We start from the raw sequence: 17,478 nt of genomic DNA on the forward strand, positions 1-17,478 counted from the left end.
CTCGGAGGTGGTGCCTGCTCCCTTGAAAGACCTGCCCTCCTCCTTTGAGTGCCCGGGGAGACCCCAGCCCCCTCCTTTGGGCCCCTCCAGCCTCACCCTCAGTGCTGGCATCATCCACTAGTATGATCTCCTTGAGCAAGATGGCAGGGGTGGTGTGTAGGACGCTGTACACTGTCCGCAGCAGTGTGGACCAGGCCTCGTTGTGGAACACAATGATGACGCTGGTGGTGGCCAGTGGGGGGCAGCGCCGGAACTTCTGGTCCACACACCTGAAAGTGTGAAAGTATGGACAAAATTCTCCTGAGCCCTGGGAGTGCCAGGTGTGGGAGGGCCCCATCCAGAGATTCCCCTAAACCATCCTCCACTCCTCTGAACTGCAGCCTACATTCTCTGTAGCAGGTGGGAACAGCTGCTCCCCATTCCTGTCTCCCTCGATATCTGCCACCCACCCTTAGCTTCTGCACAGGTTCGAGCCAAACCACTTCAAAATCCATCCCTGCAGAGCTGGCTCGGTGCCCCAGCTGTGATGCTGAGGCTCCTCCACCTGCTTCCCTCCTCTGCTGTCTGCTCTCAGACCAGGAGTTCCCAGGGCTGGCTCTCTTCCTCCGTAATATGTGAACTGCATAAAATGTAATCCAATCCAGAGGGGTAGGTAATAGAGGCCAAATTTGACATCTGAGAAAAGTGACTATGATTTCCATACTCAATGAAAAGAAAAGGCTCTTCGCTTTACAATGTACAGTTCCTCTTTAATCCATTTCTCATTAACTCCCTGTGATTTGACACTGCTCTCACAGTCAACTTCCTGCGACCTTTCTTCAATCCTCATCCACTCCAGCCACTCTGTGGCACATGGCCACGCTGCTACCTTCTTGACACTCCATCTCAGGAGAATATGTGAATATGAGAATAGGTGGGAATATGTGAATCCTGGATCTCAAGGAATCATGTGACCTAACACCCTTTTCTGACCTCTGCTGGTCAGAGGATTTCTTGAGGACCCTCCAGAGAGATTCCCTGGCTTCCTCTACTGGCTGCTGTCACAACCCAGTGCTCTTCTCTCTCTTTTTTTTTGAGATGGAGTCTTGCTCTGTTGCCAGGCTGGAGTGCAGTGGCACAATCTCAGCTCCCTGCAACCTCTGCCTCCCAGGTTCAAGCGATTCTCATGCTTCAGCCTCCCTAGTAGCTGGGATTACAGGCATGCTCTACCATGCCAGGCTAATTGTTTTTGTATTTTTAGTAGAGACAGGGTTACACCATGTTGGCCAGGCTGGTCTTGAACTCCTGGGCTCAAGTGATTTGCCCACCTCAGCCTCACATAGTGCTAGAATTACAGGCATGAGCCACTACACCTGGCCCCACTGCACTTCTCTGTTGAGGAACTCCTGATAGCTCCAAGTGGCCCCCTGTTCTAGGGCTATAATACTTGGCTCAAGTCTCAAGAACCGCAGGTTCACAGCTCTAAAGACTCATGAATCTGGGGATGAGGGCTGCCATTTGAGAAAAGGCCAAATAGGGTATAACTCTTAAGCTGGAAAAGACAAAGGCTAAGTGAGGAAGACATACTGTCTTTAACTTGAGGATCATGGGAATGTAGCCATGGAGGCATGAGAGGGAGAGACTGCCGCTCAAAGATCCCAGTGCTATCTCATTGTGCAAGATTAAGGCTATAAACTTTAAATAAAGGTTGGAATCAATTCGCGGCCTTGCGGGCCTTCATGGAGGAAACGAGGAGGTGTGAGGATATTTCTGAACACCAGGGCTGCTGTCAAGAAAAGTCCCCTCTCCAAACAGCTCAGCATTAGAGTCCCACAGTCTCTGGGGCAGGCCTTAGTAGAGGGGAAAGCTATGGAAACCACAGCCTGATATCAGCTCTCCCCAGTCGCCCCATGCCAGGTCCTGGTGCCAGGCTGAGTCCCTTCTGCATTATCTCACTTTCATAATTGTGCTTCACTCTAACAGGTCTCCCCGGGCCTCTGGCCTGACCCTTGCACCACAACCCCTGGGATCAGCATAGTTGTTCTGGGAAAAAAGTGAGGCACAGAGATGATCCTTGCCCATATTATAAAATCCCCTTCTTCTTTTTTATTGTTTGAGACGGAGTTTCACTCCTGTTGCCCAGGCTGGAGTACATTGGTGCGATCTCAGCTCACCACAACCTTCGCCTCCCGGGTTCAAGCGATTCTCCTGCCTCAGTCTCCTGAGTAGCTGGGATTACAGGCATGCGCCACCAAGCCCAGCTAATTTTGTATTTTTAGCAGAGATGGCGTTTCTCCATGTTGGTCAGGCTGGTCTCAAACTCCTGACCTCAGGTAATCCACCCACCTCGGCCTCCCAAAGTGCTGGGATTACAGGTGTGCCTGGCATAAAATCCCTTTCAAGTCTTTCTCTAGCCCTTTACCCGTGGCCCTGGACATACCAGCCATGCCTTTAGCAAAGCCCTGGTCTCCCCTCAAGGACTGAGTGCTACTTACTCAGGGGGTCGTGTGTCTGGCCCCAGGGACCTCTGCAGGGAGATCCGGTCGCTGGCAAAGGCATTGAAGCAGTGCTTCTTATAGCCTTCTTCCTTTTCCTGGGTCTCCAGAGGGGTCCACTTGCTCTTCTGAAATGCTTTCCCATCTGCCCCAGGGGCATTGGGGTCCTGTGGTGGCCGTTCCCAGAAGGGCTTCAGTTCGGCTGGGGTGTAGAACCCAGGAAGGCAGGACTGGTTTGTGGAGAACAGAGTCTGCTGGGGCTCTGGAGCCCTGATTTGGAGCTTGGGCATTGAATCTCTAAGGTTGTTCACGGCCTCCAGCATGAGGTCCAGGACGTGATCCTTCTGGCTCACCAGGGACTTCAGCCATGGCTTCTCTGTGGCCTGCTCCCTGCTGCTCACATCCCTCTGCAGGAGGAAGAGGAAGAGCACAAAGGTGCAGCCCACCATGACCAGGCGCAGGGGCATGTGGCGTCTGCGGAGGAGCCTCATCCTCCAGAGCCAAGGGGGACCGCAGCCACGTCAGCTCCGAGTCCTGAGCCCAACGCTGGAAATAGCTTGATATGTCGTGGTGGCCACAAGCTGGGGCCTCAGCCTGAGAAAGGAGGGGACGAGAGAGAAGTGAGCCAAGACAGGGTAAGGAGGGAGTCAGGTGCTTGGGGTTCGAGGCCAGGCTCTGTTGCTGAGTGGTGGCATCACCTTAATGACCACAACTTTCCCGCATCTAAATTTCCTTCATTCATAAAATGAGGAGACTGGAGGCAGTGTTTCTTTCCTGCCCTAAGATTCTAACATTCGTGGATCTGGAGTCACTGGAACACTGAAACACTACCTGAGATTTAATCCTTAAATTCATGAGATTTAATTGTTAAACTCATGAGATTGAATTCATTATAACCGCTTTGGGAAACAACTAGGTATTATCAAGCAAAATTTAAAATGAGCACAGCCTGAGCCAGCAATTCCACTCCTCGTTTTATATCCCAGACAAACTCTGGTCCATGCAAACCAAGAGGCATGTGCAAGAACATTTATAGCAACACTGACTAAAATGGCAACAAACTGGTAAAACCTCTAAGTCCACCAGCAGAATGGATAAATAAAGTGGAAAATAACCAGACCATGCAGTTCTCTACAGTGATGACAAAGAATGAACCAGTTCTCCATGCAACAATGTGAATGTGATGTTGGGTGAAAAAAGCAAGTGACGAAAGGATACATACAGTATGGTTCCACTTATAGAAGATGTACGAACATGCTAAAACTAAACAATATCTTGTTCATGAATACAAATGTGATAAAGCTATAGAGAAAGCTAAAGAAGACCAGCCTGGCCAACATGGTGAAACCCTGTCTCTACTAAAAATATAGGCTGGGATCACGCCACTGTGCTCCAGCTTGGGCGACAGAGCAAGACTCCGCCCACAACATCCCCCCAAAAAAGAAAGCTAAGGAAATGATATAATCGGTTTCTGAAGGTGAAGAAAAAGGAACAGGATTAGAGATGGGTAACAGGGGACTTCAAAGTGTTTTTTTCTCGAAGTGGATGATGGCTGCTGGTGAACTGTAATTCTTTATACCCTACACATATTTTATAACTATTTCTTGGCCAGGCATGGTGTAATCCCAGCACTTTGGGATACTGAGATTCGAGGATCACTTGAGCCCAGGAGTTCGAGACCAGCCTGCACAACGTATTGAGGGCCCTTCTCAACAAAACTTTTTAAAAATTAACAAGGCATAGTGGTGCACACCTGTAGTCCTAGCTGCTTGGAAGGCTGAGGCAGGAGGATTGCTGGAGCCCAGCAGGTTAAGGCTGCAGTGAGCTATAATCAAGCCAATGCTCTTCAGCATGGTTGATAGAGAGATTCTATCTCTAAAAAAAGAAAAAAGTTGGCCAGGTACGGTGGCTCACACCTGTAATCCCAGCACTTTGGGAGTGCTGAAGGAGAAGTACTGAGTGTGGGTGGATCACGAGGTCAAGAGATTGAAACCGACCTAGTCAACATGGTGAAAGCCCGACTCTACTAAAAATACAAAAATTAGCTGGGCGTAGTGATGCATGCCTGTAGTCCCAGCTACTTGGGAGGCTGAGGCAGGAGAATCGCTTGAACCTGGGAGGCAGAGGTTGCACTCCGTCGAGATCACGCCACTGCACTTTAGTCTGGTTGACAGAGTGAGACTCTGTCTCAAAAAAAAGAAAAAAAAAGTTATCTGTATCTACTCATATTTAAGAAAAAAGAATTTAACAGAAACCTAAGATTTCATGACAATACATTCTTGGCAGGGCTGGGCATGGGCGTTCACCAGCCTCCACCCCCCAGGCATGTGGATCTAGCCCCGGAAGGATGAATGCTTGCAGAACTTTCTGTGTGGAGTTCTGGACACATAAGCTCACTGGTTAAGCACTAGACATTGGTGGCAAAGGACCTGGCCACAGATTCCAGTTCTTCCTCTTCTAGTAATAGCACCTACTTCCTAGGGTTGTTAAAAGGATTATGTTCCTTCCCCAAAAAATTCATGGACAAAGCTTAGCAGTCTCTGCACATGGAAAGTTCCCACAAAGTGTTAGTTTTGATCATTAGCAGCTGTGTGACCCTTGGGTGATTTACTTAATCCCTCTAAGCCTCAATTTCCTCATCTATCAAGTGGGGGCAACTAATACCTAACTCACAGGGTTGTGGGGAGAGGATTAAATCAGATAATATAGGTAAAACAGTTGGCAGAGGGCACCTGTCATATACTAAGCCCTCAATAAATGGTATCAATTATTTCGATCCCTACTTCACTTCCCAGCAATTATCCTCAAGCACCTGGCCCTTAGCCAAAGCCACGTTCATTACTCCCTGAATGTTTTGCTTAAAAATAAACCTGGTTGAACTATTTAATGCTATTGTTTAAATGCATGAGCTCCTGCCTGTGGAGAGGCCTGGTGTCTGAGATCTTGGGAATATGTGGCCATCACAATCTCAAGTGAGGAGCTGGATTCACTCTGGACTGAGGTACAAATGTGGCTTTTTTTCTTTTTGAAATGGAGTTTTGCTCTTGCTGCCCAGGCTGGAGTGCAGTGGCATGATCTCGGCTCACTGCAACCTCTGCCTCCTGGGTTCAAGCGATTCTCCTGCCTCAGCCTCCCCAATAGCTGGGATTACAGGCATGTACCACCATGCCCAGCTAAATTTGTATTTTAGTAGAGACGGGGTTTCTCCATGTTGGTCAGGCTGGTCTCGAACTCCTGACCTCAGGTGATCCACCTGCCTCGGCCTCCCAAAGTGCTGGGATGACAGGCGTGAGCCACGGTGCTTGGCCAAATGTGGCTTCTTTTATAACATCAGATTCAGCAGGACCATCAAAAATCAAACAAAAGAAATCTCTTTCAGCATCTACTTTGCATTAACTAATGTCTAGGAGATAGGAGAGATTTGTTTATTCCACCAGTATTTACTGAATACCTGCCGTCTGCCAGATACTCTGCAAGAGGAGGGGGACACATAGGACATGCAAGGCCAGCCCTCAAGGATCCTACAGTCAATTGGAGGTGTCGGATTTTAAATAGAGATTACCCCATGAGAAGCAGAATCATGTGCTGAAGGAGAAGGCATGAGGAAATGCAGCAAATCGGGGAGGGCAACGTCTGTGAAGAAATCTCATGGGGGAAGAAACTTGCGGGGAGCACTGACTGGTGAGTAGGAGTCAGTTAGGTGAGGTGAGCACATTTCAGGCAGAAGGCACAGTACCTGCAAAAGCCTAGAGATGGGAGGCAGCAGAGCTAGTCTCAGAACTGCAAGCAGTCTGGCATGGTGGGAGTAGCAGACATTGGGCCTGCAGAGGTGGCTGAAACCAAGTTATGAGGGCCTTGTTCATCATGCTGAGGAGCGTTTGCCCTTGACCCAAGGCATGGGGAGTAATAAAGGGTTAAGCTGGGAGCCCTGCATTACAGGAAGAGCAATATGACAGCGGTGGATGGTATCTGCAAAGGGACCTGCTTGGCAGCTGGATGACCCATTTGGGGTCTGACCCAGGATAGTTAGTAGCAGCATGGATGGAAGAGGGAGGATGTGGTGTCAGGAAGACTCCCTTGGGTGATGCGGTGGGACAGTTTACCTCATCTGGTACACAGAGGGACACAAAGGCTCAATTCCTTTCCCCAAGCAATTTGAAAATCTTGTTGGAGAACAAGAACTGGTAGCACCGAGCAGGTCAAGGAAGCACCTGTCCAGGGGCAACTCAGGAGCAGGAAAAGGGCCTTTCACTGAATACCATTTTGTACTCTGAACCCTGACTATACTACTTATTCAAAAATTACTAAAATCAAAGCAGAATAGGACAGAGAGTAAGTGCTAAGTTGAGAAAGGTCGAGTTCCCTGTGTGCTTGAGGAAGCCTTCAGGGAGTAAATGGGGATTCAGTGAGCAGGAGTTTCTTGTCACTGGGGTTGAGCTACGCCAGGTCTAGCACAGGGGGATTCGCTAGAGCTAGACACCTCGTCAGTTCTGGAACTGTCCTGGCTAAGCCCACACAGAGGCCTGCAGAATGGGGGAGCACATGCCATGACAACTTTGAACGGTCCCACAGGCTGCATCTTCCCTGCTACCTTCCCACTCCAGCAAGAGGGAGCACAGTTAGAAACGAAGATATGGTAACGCTGTAGTTATTAGCTGTTGCCAGTGCTCAAGACTCACCCCCTCCAGGAAGGCCTCCCTGACTGATTCACTCAGAATCACCCAGGTTACTCCAACTCCCTCATCCTGGCAGTGCCTCGTGGTCCTGTGCAGCAGGGTTTGTCTTTGCTCCTTTTATTTTCCCTGGAGAAAGAAATCTAGGGTTAAATTAAGCTCTTCCTAGGCATCTGCTCTCTAGATCCTGTCTGGCTGCCTGAAGCTTTCTCTCTGAAACCTGCAGTTCCTCAAGGTACTAACCACATCCTGAACCGAAACGAGACACCCGGGATTAGCCTTGGTGGTGAGGGACTTGCTCTCTAGTTTGTTTGCTCAGCATGAGGGCAACAGGAAAGAGTCCCTTAGAAGAGACTCAGAATCCAGTGGAAGCCACAGGACTTTGGGGTTAAGGATTTGCTCCCTGTGTAGGAGATGATTCCCAGAAGTGTGGTTAGCAAGGTCTTGGAGGTCACCCCTCCGCCAGCCTTGGAGAAAGAATAGCTACTATGATAGTACCATGCCAAGTGCAGAGCTTCATGAGATCTGCCCCTGGTGTCGTGCATAGCTCCCTCACCTTTGGGCTCCCACACCTGGCCTCCTGCTTTCCTGGCAGGTGTGCCCTCAGCCCCCATCCATTCATTTCCCTCTCGCTGTTGTTCAGCATTTCTTCCCAAGTCTTCTTCCTCCAGCTACCCCTGGGCCTGCAACTCCTCAGACCATCTTGGCTTCAATCCCAAGATGACACTAGGAATCCTCCTGAGAAGCCTGCCTACATTGAACAAATGGGACTTGCTTCCCTGGCCCAACCAGCCAGAACACAAACTTACCTTCTCTCACTGGTGTAAGGAACGGAGGCTTTACCCAGCCCAGCTTGTATCAAACTGCTGATTACAATCCACTGCGACATTATAAAATAAATTTAGGGTGTTGCAAATCAGCATTCAAAAAATTCTTTAAAAGACCAGTTAGGGCTGGGCACGGTGGCTCACGCCTGAAATCCTAGCACTTTGGGAGGCTGAGGTGGGTGAATCATTTTAGGCCAGGAGTTCAAGACCAACCTGGCCAACATGGTGAAACCCCATCTCTACTAAAAACACAAAAATTAGCCAGGCATGGTGGCAGGTGCCTGTAATCCCAGCTATTCGGGAGGCTGTGGCAGGAGAATAGTTTGAACCTAGGAGGTGGAGGTGGCAGTGAGCAGAGATCATGCCACTGCACCCTAGCCTGGGCAACAGAGCAAGACTCCATCTTAAAAAAAAAAAAAAGACCAGAAGACCAGTTAGCTGGGTGTAGTGGTACATGCCTGTAATTGCAGCTACTTGGGAGGCCACGTCTGGAGGAATGTTTGAGCCCAGGAGGTTGAGGCTACAGTGAGTTTTATGTTATGATTGTGCCACTGCACTCCAGCCTAATAGAGCAAGACCCTGTCTCAAAAAAAAAAAAAAAAAAAAAAAAAAAATTGAAATTAAAAAAAAAAAACAGAATAGAATGAAAAAAAATATCAAAGTGCATCACATATCACATGTAACATAGGTAAGTATTCCTTTTTTCTTTCTTTTTTTTTTTTTGGAGACAGGGTCTCACTTGATTGCTCAGGCTGGAATGCAGTGGCACAATCTCAGCTCACTGCAGCCTTGACCTCCTGGGCTCAAAGGATCCTCCTACCTCAGCCTCTGGAGTAGCTGGGACCACAGATGTGTGTCACCACAACTGGCTAATTTTAACGTTTTTGTAGAGATGGGGTCTCACTACACTGCCCACAGTGGTCTTCAACTCCTAGACTGAAGCAATCCTCCTGCCTTGACCTCCCAATGTGCTAGGATTATAGGTGTGAGCCACCAAGTCCAGCCTGAAAAATAAATTTTTATTTTAATGTTTGTTTCAGTCTATTAAAGATACACACTCCCTGATACAAAATTAAAATGATAAATTCGTTATTCAAAATTCATACAACTAAAGACAAGTTTAAATGATTAAATTTTCAAATGATAGTTTTTTATTGTTTGTAGCATTTATGCTTGTAATATGATTAAAGTATAAACTGCCCTAAGATTTTGGGGATGCCGTGTCACATATATACAGAGACTAGGTCTGGCTGTAAAGTATATTTCTCACTTTGCTCCAGTCATAGAAGTTTGAAAGCCAGTAACACAGTCCAAAACCCCCAGTTTATATTCTAGCTCCCCTCCAAAAAGCCTTCTCAGATCTCCCAGCAGAATTCATCTCTTCCTGCTTTGCCCCGTTAGCACCCAAGTTTTATCTGTACTCCAGTCTCATCACAGCCCACCTTGTGTCAAAGGAGTCTCTTCTAGACCTCACGTGTTTGTGAATTCCTGGACCAAAGAGGCCATGCTGTTTTCAGCTTTTTATCACCTGCAAAGTTTAGCACAAGTTTTACACATAGCAGGTGTTCCATAAACTTTTTTTTTTTTTTTTTTAGAGACAGGGTCTTACTCTGTCACCCAGGCTGAACTACAGTGGCATAAACACAGCTCTCTGCAGCCTCGACCTCCCAGGCTCAAGCAGTTCTCCTGTCTCAGCCTCCTGAGTAGCTCGGACTACAGAGGTGGATGCCACCAGGTCTGGCTAGTTCTAATAACTCTTGTCAAATGAGATGAGGCCGGAGGGGTTAAATGTGGAGCACTGGCTTCACTAAATGATGTTCTCAATGCACTTACTGCAAGAAGTACTTGAATTACAGGATATTCTGCCGTTACACATTAGCTGGCTGTTTTGACCAGGTCTGTCTGTGAGTCTAACACCCTCATTTTATCATCAGTGAGGCCAGAGTGGTTAGGTGACTTCTCTAGCAACACACAGCTAGCTAGTGGCTCCCAGGAATAGAACCTGATCTCTCAACTCCTAGGCCACTACTCTGTTTACCACACTCATATCCTTGGAAGTTGAGTGGGAATTTGGGGACCAGGCTTGTCCTCCCTGAGCCTCCCCCACTCCACCCTTTGATCCCCTTCCTGGCATTTGCCCTTCGCCCACTCAAGGATACAAATGCTTTAAAGATGCAGAAACTGGAAGTCCCAGGCAAAGTCTTGGCTTTTGTGAATGCCGGAGTCAGCCACCCAGAACACGCCCTAGCTGGCCAGGTGGCCTCTTTGTAACAATGTTTCTTTCAGTTTATCAGCTGAGTTGGTCACCTCCTCAGACGTGGCAGCAGGAAGCAAGCAGTCCTCACCACAGGGATATTTGCTCAAGTTACTCAGAGGAGGGCTCAATTACAAGTTTCTTTGCAAAGTGATGACTGTCACCACTCTCACCACGGGCACAGGTGTGTGGAGCTAGACATCATACTAGGGAGGGGGCAGGTCAATTTCAAGCTACTGGTGGGGGAAATGGGGCTGAGAGGCTGTTTGGCCAAATGACTGTCCTTTCTTTCTCATAAGCACTTTCTCTCCATCAAACACAGCACTCATCTCCCGTCCTCCATATTCATACTGTGAGCAGAAGAGCAAATTATCTCCTCCAAAGCCCTCCTCCCACCTCTGACCCTTTTGATCACAGAATGTGGGAGGTTTTTACTTTTCCCCATAATTACACCTTCAAGACACTTCAGCTCTTTCCCAAGACTCAACCTGCAATACTGTGGCTCATTTTCCCAGGAAGATACACCGAAAATTATTTCTATAGCTAGTCTATCAAGTTCCCCCCATATATGAAGATTCATTTTATGTTTGCATAATTTTTTTTTTTTTTTGAGACGAAGTCTCACTCTGTTGCCCAGGCTGGAGTGTAGTGGTGCAATCTCTGCTCACTGCAACCTCTGACTCCTGGGTTCAAGCGATTCTCATCCCTCAGCCTCCCAAATAGCTGGGATTACAGGCACCCACCACCACATCTGGCTAATTTTTTTATCTTTTTTAGTAGAGACAGGATTTCACCATGTTGGCCAGGCTGGTCTTGAACTCCTGACCTCAAGTGATCCATCCACCTCAGCCTCCCAAAGTGCTAGGATTACAGGCATGAGCCGCTGCGTCCAGCCTGTTTGCACAATATTTTAAGCTTAAATTACCCAAACATGGATTTTTGATTGAAAAACCCAACCCAACTTTGGTCATCACTGTATACTTAGAGCAGTGCTTGGTATGTGGTAGGCACTCAGTTAATATTTGTTAACTTATTCCAAGAACAGGTCACCAAAATCAAAATACTATGCCACCAAACAGGAGGTTTGACAGTTCACAGGTTTTTCACTGGAGGCCCTGCAGGCCCTGCCAGGTGGGGCAGAGGTGTGCAGCGGTTCATTCCTAGGAGTCCAGAGGTGAAGGAGGGAGGGTTCCAGGTGAGGACGATGTGGGATTCTCTAATCACCTAGCAGCCTTGGTGACAACCAGACTGGGTTTGAGGGGGGCAGTTGGGGGAAAGGGCAGATAAGGGATCGTGAAGTAATGAGAAGGGCAGAAGACAGGAAGGGTATTCCTGAAGGCTTCTTGGGCCAGTCTTCAGATTGTGAAGTGGGGGTTCATGGGAGAGAATAGAACTGAAGTTTTGACTGGGCAAGGTGGCTCACGCCTGTAATCCCAGCACTTTGTGGGCCGAGGTGGACGGACCACGAGGTCAAGAAATCGAGACCATCCTGGCCAACATAGTGAAACCCTGTCTCTTCTAAAAATACAAAAATTAGCTGGGCATGGTGGCATATGCTTTTAGTCCCAGCTACTTGGGAGGCCTGAGGCAGGAGAACCACTACCCGGGAGGCGGAAGTTGCAGTGAGCCAAGATGGCGCCACTGCACTCCAGAGTGGTGACAGAGAAAGACTCTGCCTCAAAAAAAAAAAAAAAAGAAAAAAGAAGGAACTGAATTTTTCCTTCTCTCCTCACCCCCCAGTCCACTCTTGGCTGCAGAACTTTTACCTGGGGCCACTGGCTACTCAATATACCATCCCCTGAGCTCAGGGTCTGTGCCCAGCCTCCTGTGCTAGCCAGCCTTCCCAATTTCCCCATTGCTGCCAGGAGCATCGAAGTCTGAAACAAGCCAGCCCCTGTCCCACTCCCAGACATGTCATTTTTAATCCCTTCTCAAGTTCAGGTTCACCCCACACCCTGCTCCCAAGTCCTGCTGATTCATTCCCTTCCTCCTGGTTCCTCCCCATCCTCTCTGCTTTCAAAACCTTCATTTGAAATTGCGCCTTTATCAACCAGCATCTGGAGGATCAGCAGGAGCTGCCTGCCAGCCTCCTTTGCCTCAGGCCCCTCTCTCTTTCACAATCGGGACAGCTGTATTCATATTCCTTGAGCGCTGTTTGACTGGCAGAAACACAGAGGGCCTGGCCGGGTTGCTTCCTGTTTGCTGCTCACCCTCAAGCCCGACCAGATGCTTGGCACTCACTCATGGGCTATCTTTTCCTCCTCAAAGCCTTTCCCTTAGATTCTTGATAAGCAAGCCATATTTCTTTTCTTTCAGATTCTTGCTAGAGACTCCCCTCTTCCAAGAAGACTTCCTAGATTGAGGTATGTCTCGCTGCCTTAATTTCTAGGTGTTATTTGTTCCCAAGTTTCTCTGCTACCCATGCTTTCCCCATGTAGGACTTCCCACTAAATATCACGGAGAAGGGAGAACCAGCAGGCCCAGATGCTAGACCACCCAGATCCTGTTTTCCTTCTCCTTCCCAGTCCTCGAGTCTCAGTCCCCAAACTTCAGTCTCCAGAATGCTCTTCCTGACCAATCTACCTGGCCTTCTAATCCCTGTGGCACCTCTCTGCCCTGAGATGTATGGCAATGCTATTTTGCTAGTTGTCTGTCCTTCATTCTCTATTATATGCAGAGCTGAGGACTGCATTGCTTTCTTCTTTCAAATCTCTACCTAGGCCTTAGGACCAGGTTGCTCAGAGTACAAGAGAATAACAAGAATAACAAGACCCCACAGGGCTCTCAGGTGCCACAAAAGTCTTCTAACAGTCTTTCTCCTCCCTGGAGTGAGCTCATCCTTGTTCACCACACAGGCCTTCTACACAGCACAATTACAGCATTGAGCTCGACACAGAGACAGGCACTGCCCTGCACTTAACCTCCTGCTTATTCACTCTTGTCCTCTCGTCCCTAGCAAATGAGAATGAACATTTGGGCTTTTCCAGAAAGGGGCAGAGGGCTGCGTAAAAAGTTGAGTTCGGCCAGGCGCAGTGGCTCATGCCTGTAATCCCAGCACTTTGGGAGGCTGAGGCAGGTGGGTTACCTGAGGTTGGGAGTTCAAGACCAGCCAGACCAACATGGAGTAACCCCATATCTACTAAAAATACAAAATTAGCCGGGCGTGATGGCGCATGCCTGTAATCCCAGCTACTCCAGAGGCTGAGGCAGGAGAATGCTTGAACCTGGGAGGCAGAGGTTGTGGTGAGCCAAGATAGCGCCATCGCACTCCAGCCTGGGCAACAAGAGCAAAATTCCATCTCAGAAACATAAATTAATAAATAAAAAATGAGAGTTGAGTTCACCCAAGCTGTGGCATGGACATACCCAACCTGGTCTTCAGCATCACTTCCAGGCTAGAGATGTGGGAGCCAGAAGATGTTAAGGACAATACCATCATCATTTTAAATATTACTGCCAATATATTAAATCAAGTTACAGCTATCTTCTCTGTTTTACACAGAAGGAAACTGAAGCCCAGGAAGGTCAAGTGACTTGACCAAGGTCACACAGCTAGAAACATAGCAGAGGCAGAATTTGCATTCAGGCCTACGTATCTCCAAAGCTCACTCTCTTAACTATGACATCACATTGTCTTGCATTTGACTGGTGCTTGGAGCTTTGCCAAAACACTTCACATACACCTTCTCATTTGCTCCCCACCCAGGGAGTGTGTATGTGATTTGGCTAAGGTCATACAGTGAAGTTAGTGATAGGGGTGAGTCAGCTGCCTGCCTTGTGATACTCACTGCCTCCCTGCACTGAGAAGCCCTTAGCCCTAGGGTTAGCTGCCCCTCCTGGTCCTGAGGTCTGCTCGAGGCAATGGTTGCATGGACTAAGTTCATGCTCATATTTCCTGTCTCCATTTCTTCTAGCTGAACTTGGGCTAATATGTCTCTGACCTCAGAGGGCACCTGACACGCATCAGGGCCTCCCCTTCTCTGGTCTAAGGTCTTCCATGCTGCTACGTGTAGGAGTAAGCTGTTTCAACTGTGGGACTGTGGGCAGCATTATGGAGATGAGGACATCTTGAGCAGCCCAGTCTCCTGCAGACTTCTCTCTTTCCTTTGAGAGTCCTGTCCTGTTCTCTGCCCTGGTCCCCCTGTAAGCAGCTTTCTCTGGTTACCTCTGGGTTCCTAAAGTACATGGCATCATTAAGGAACTGGAGCTAGGGAAATGCCTGCAATGCTAGTGGCTTCTGCTAGGCAACTGGAACTAAAACATATTTTCTTTTCTTTTTTTCTGAGACAGTTTCACTCTTGTTGCCAGGCTGGAGTGCAATGGTGCGATCTCGGCTTACTGTAGCCTCCGCCTCTCAGGTTCAAGCAATTCTCCTGCCTCAGCCTCCCAAGTAGCTGGGATTATAGGCACCTGCCATCATGCCCATCTAATGTTTTGTATTTTTGGTGGAGATGGAGTTTTGCCATGTTGGCCAGGCTGGTCTTGAACTATTGACCTCAGGTGATCCACTGGCCTCAGCCTCCCAAAGTGCTGGGATTACGGGCATGAGCCACCACACGCCGCCAGGACCAAAGCATATTTCAAACCTCTCACCTGACCACTTGACCTGGTTTTCATCATTACATGAATTTGCCTGTCTCATTCATCTTACCTTTCCTCTGGGTAGGGAGACAGCTCATCTGTCTGGAGCAGAGAAAAGGAGGAAAAATCCTCGAGGCTCTTTGGTGTGTCCAAACTATGAACCTCACCCAGTGCCTGCAAACTGTGTGTGTGGGCCTGGAGGTGAGCTCAGAGCATAGAGTTAACACCCTTTCTAAGTGTGCTGCAATGCGTTACCCGCTGCTAGAAGGGGTCTGTTGTAAGCTTTGCTGGCAAACTGACCACCACCCACCTCTATACACGGAAGAGCCCCATCCAACCCTCTGCAGAGGTCTGGGTCTGGGATGATTGGCCATGGGTGCAAGTAAAAACTGTTTCTCTGGCCGGGCGTGGTGGCTCACACCTGTAATCCAAGCACTTTGGAGGCCAAGGCAGGCGGATCACCTGAGGTCAGGAGTTCAAGACCAGCCTGACCAACATGGTGAAACCCTGTCTTTAAAAATAAAAATAAAAACAAACAAACAAAAAAAACCTGTTTCTCCTTTTTGTCAGCCTGGGAATCTGAACAACTGAGGAAATAGGGAAGTCGGTGACAGTCACAGTCATGAACACCCAACAGATTCCATTTCCCCACAGCACGAGGCCGATCCTCCCCACACCCAAAACCTCGGGAGGGAGTCAACCGAGCAGGGCTCAGACCGACCTCCACCAGCGAGGCTTTCCCTCGCTGTCCCCTTCTGCTCAGGCGCAACGTGGCAGGGCAGGAGGAAACCTCTCTGGAAGAGTTTCCGTACCAGAGCACATGGGGTGCTCCCGATCTGGGGAGACGGGGCAGAGAGGGAATGCGGGGCATGGATGGGTGAGGGGAAAAGGGTATAGAGCCCTGGCTATGGCTTGTCCCCCTCTCACCCCTCCAAGTTCCAGAAGTCTGGGCTCCTCATTCATCTCATAAGCGCCAAGGTGGAGGGGGGTCCTGCCAAGGGAGGAGCTAGAGGCCACCGCGACCAGCAGAGAGCGAAGGCAGGAGGGACCAGCCTGGCCCAGCCCCTTCGTTTTACTGTCGGGGGTGGTGAGGAGGAAGAGGAAGAGGTGAAGGCTGGCGGTGGGGGAGGTGGGAAGCGAGCTCCGCCGGAGGGAAGTCCGAGCAGTCGGGGAACTCTGGGGAACCCTCCCGGGGAGAGGGTCGCGGGCTCCTTCTGCCGCTTACCTGTCGCGCAGAGGCAGAGCCGCAGCCGCAGCCGCGCCGCGGTGCCGCTCCCGGGTTTCCCCACCGGACGGCGGGGAGGGTGGGGCCGGGGCGGGACCTCCCTCGGCTGCCCGGACGCGCCCGCCCCGCCCCTCCAGGGCCAGGTGCAGCAGGTCCCGCCGAGTCCCCAGCGCTACTGCGGGCCCGGGAACGCCCGGCTTCCCCGCGTCTCAGCACGCCCCGGGGGTGCGGTCTCTGCGGCCAGGCTCTCAGCAGGGAAAAAGATTGGAGGGTGCCCGGCACCCCAAAGACGACAGGCTAAATTAGTAGAGCCTCGGGCGGCGCGTGCATGGAACCAGAATGTGCTGCGCGCCCTCTGGGAGCGCTCAGAGGCAGGAGTGAAAACGCGGCGGGGCGGCCAGGGGCCCAGGGCTCCGGCCCCAGGTTTTCTTCTCATTTGCGCTCCATCCAACAGGAGCGCCCATTCCGTGTTCCATGAGCTGTGCTACGGACTCCCAGCGCCAGGTATCAGGTGAATCCCAGCCCCAACACTCATGAATACCTACTACGATTATTCCGAATGTACCGGGCAGGCAGCGGCTCACACCGCAGAGGGTGATTCTCAAAGTGGGACCCCCACCAGCAGCGCCAGTTAGCATCATCCGAGGACTTCTTAGACATGGGACCCACCGCAGACCTAAATAATCCCTCGGGGTGATTCGGGTGCATACTCGACTTTGAGGACCCTTGGACTGGAATGAGAATCCTGGTAAACCCGCTAACCCGGTGTTCCGAATTATGCCGCCAGGGCCTGCGCTGCCCACTGGTTCTCTCAGCGCTGCCTCGTGTGCTGCAATCTTTTGGTACCTTATCTTAGCAACAGAGAAGGAGAGCGCATGACTCCAAATATCCAGTAATTTGAAAACTTTCTATGGTAGAAACTTCGACCACTAGTTAAGTTTCTCATTTGTTTTGACATTTAAATAAATTTGCTTTTCTTTCTCTTTTCTTTATTTTCTTCCTCTGGGTCTCGCTCTGCTGCCCAGCCTCCCTCCCTCTTTTTCTTTCTTTCTTTCTTTTTTTTTTTTTTGAGATGGAGTTTCGCTCTTGTTGCCCAGGCTGGAGTGCAGTCGTGCAGTTAATTTTATATTTTCAGTAGAGATGGGTTTCTCCATGCTGGTCTCGAACTCCTGACCTCAGGTGATCTGCCTCCCGCCACCCCCCCCCCCCCCCCCCGCTCCCAAAGTGCTGGGATTACAGGCATGAGCCACCGTATCGGCCTCTTTCTTTCTTTCCTCCCCTCCCCTCTCCTCCCCTCCCCCCTCCCCCTCTCTCTTTCCCTTTCTCTTTCTCTTTTTTCTCTCTCTCTTTTTTTTTTTTTTTGAGACGGGGTTTCACCATGTTGGCCAGGATGGTCTCGATCTCTTGACCTCGTGATCCTCCTGCCTCGGCCTCCCAAAGTGCT

General features: G+C 49.7%; 1 protein-coding gene across 3 annotated transcripts in view; it reads right to left on the bottom strand.

Moving 5' to 3' along the window:
- Positions 1 to 16,088, bottom strand: part of GALNT6 (polypeptide N-acetylgalactosaminyltransferase 6) — a 41,036-nt gene extending 24,948 nt beyond the window's left edge. For 2 of the 3 annotated variants that reach the window (XM_012450230.2, XM_012450228.2), the window contains exons 1-4: positions 16,035 to 16,088; positions 7,154 to 7,276; positions 2,475 to 3,068; positions 97 to 269 (exon numbers count right to left, since the gene is read on the bottom strand). In XM_012450230.2, the coding sequence (XP_012305653.2) occupies positions 97 to 269; positions 2,475 to 2,965 (664 nt within the window). In that variant the 5' untranslated portion in view covers positions 2,966 to 3,068; positions 7,154 to 7,276; positions 16,035 to 16,088. Of the gene's footprint in view, positions 1 to 96; positions 270 to 2,474; positions 3,069 to 7,153; positions 7,277 to 9,416; positions 9,552 to 16,034 lie in introns of those variants that run through there. The other variant, XM_012450229.2, reaches the window with a different exon arrangement.
- Between the last annotated feature and the right edge of the window lie 1,390 nt (positions 16,089 to 17,478).

The sequence above is a fragment of the Aotus nancymaae genome, unplaced genomic scaffold (genome assembly GCF_030222135.1).
Source record: "Aotus nancymaae isolate 86718 unplaced genomic scaffold, 86718_ANA_hifiasm-v0.15.2.pri h1tg000016l, whole genome shotgun sequence".
Taxonomy (NCBI): Eukaryota; Metazoa; Chordata; class Mammalia; order Primates; family Aotidae; genus Aotus; species Aotus nancymaae.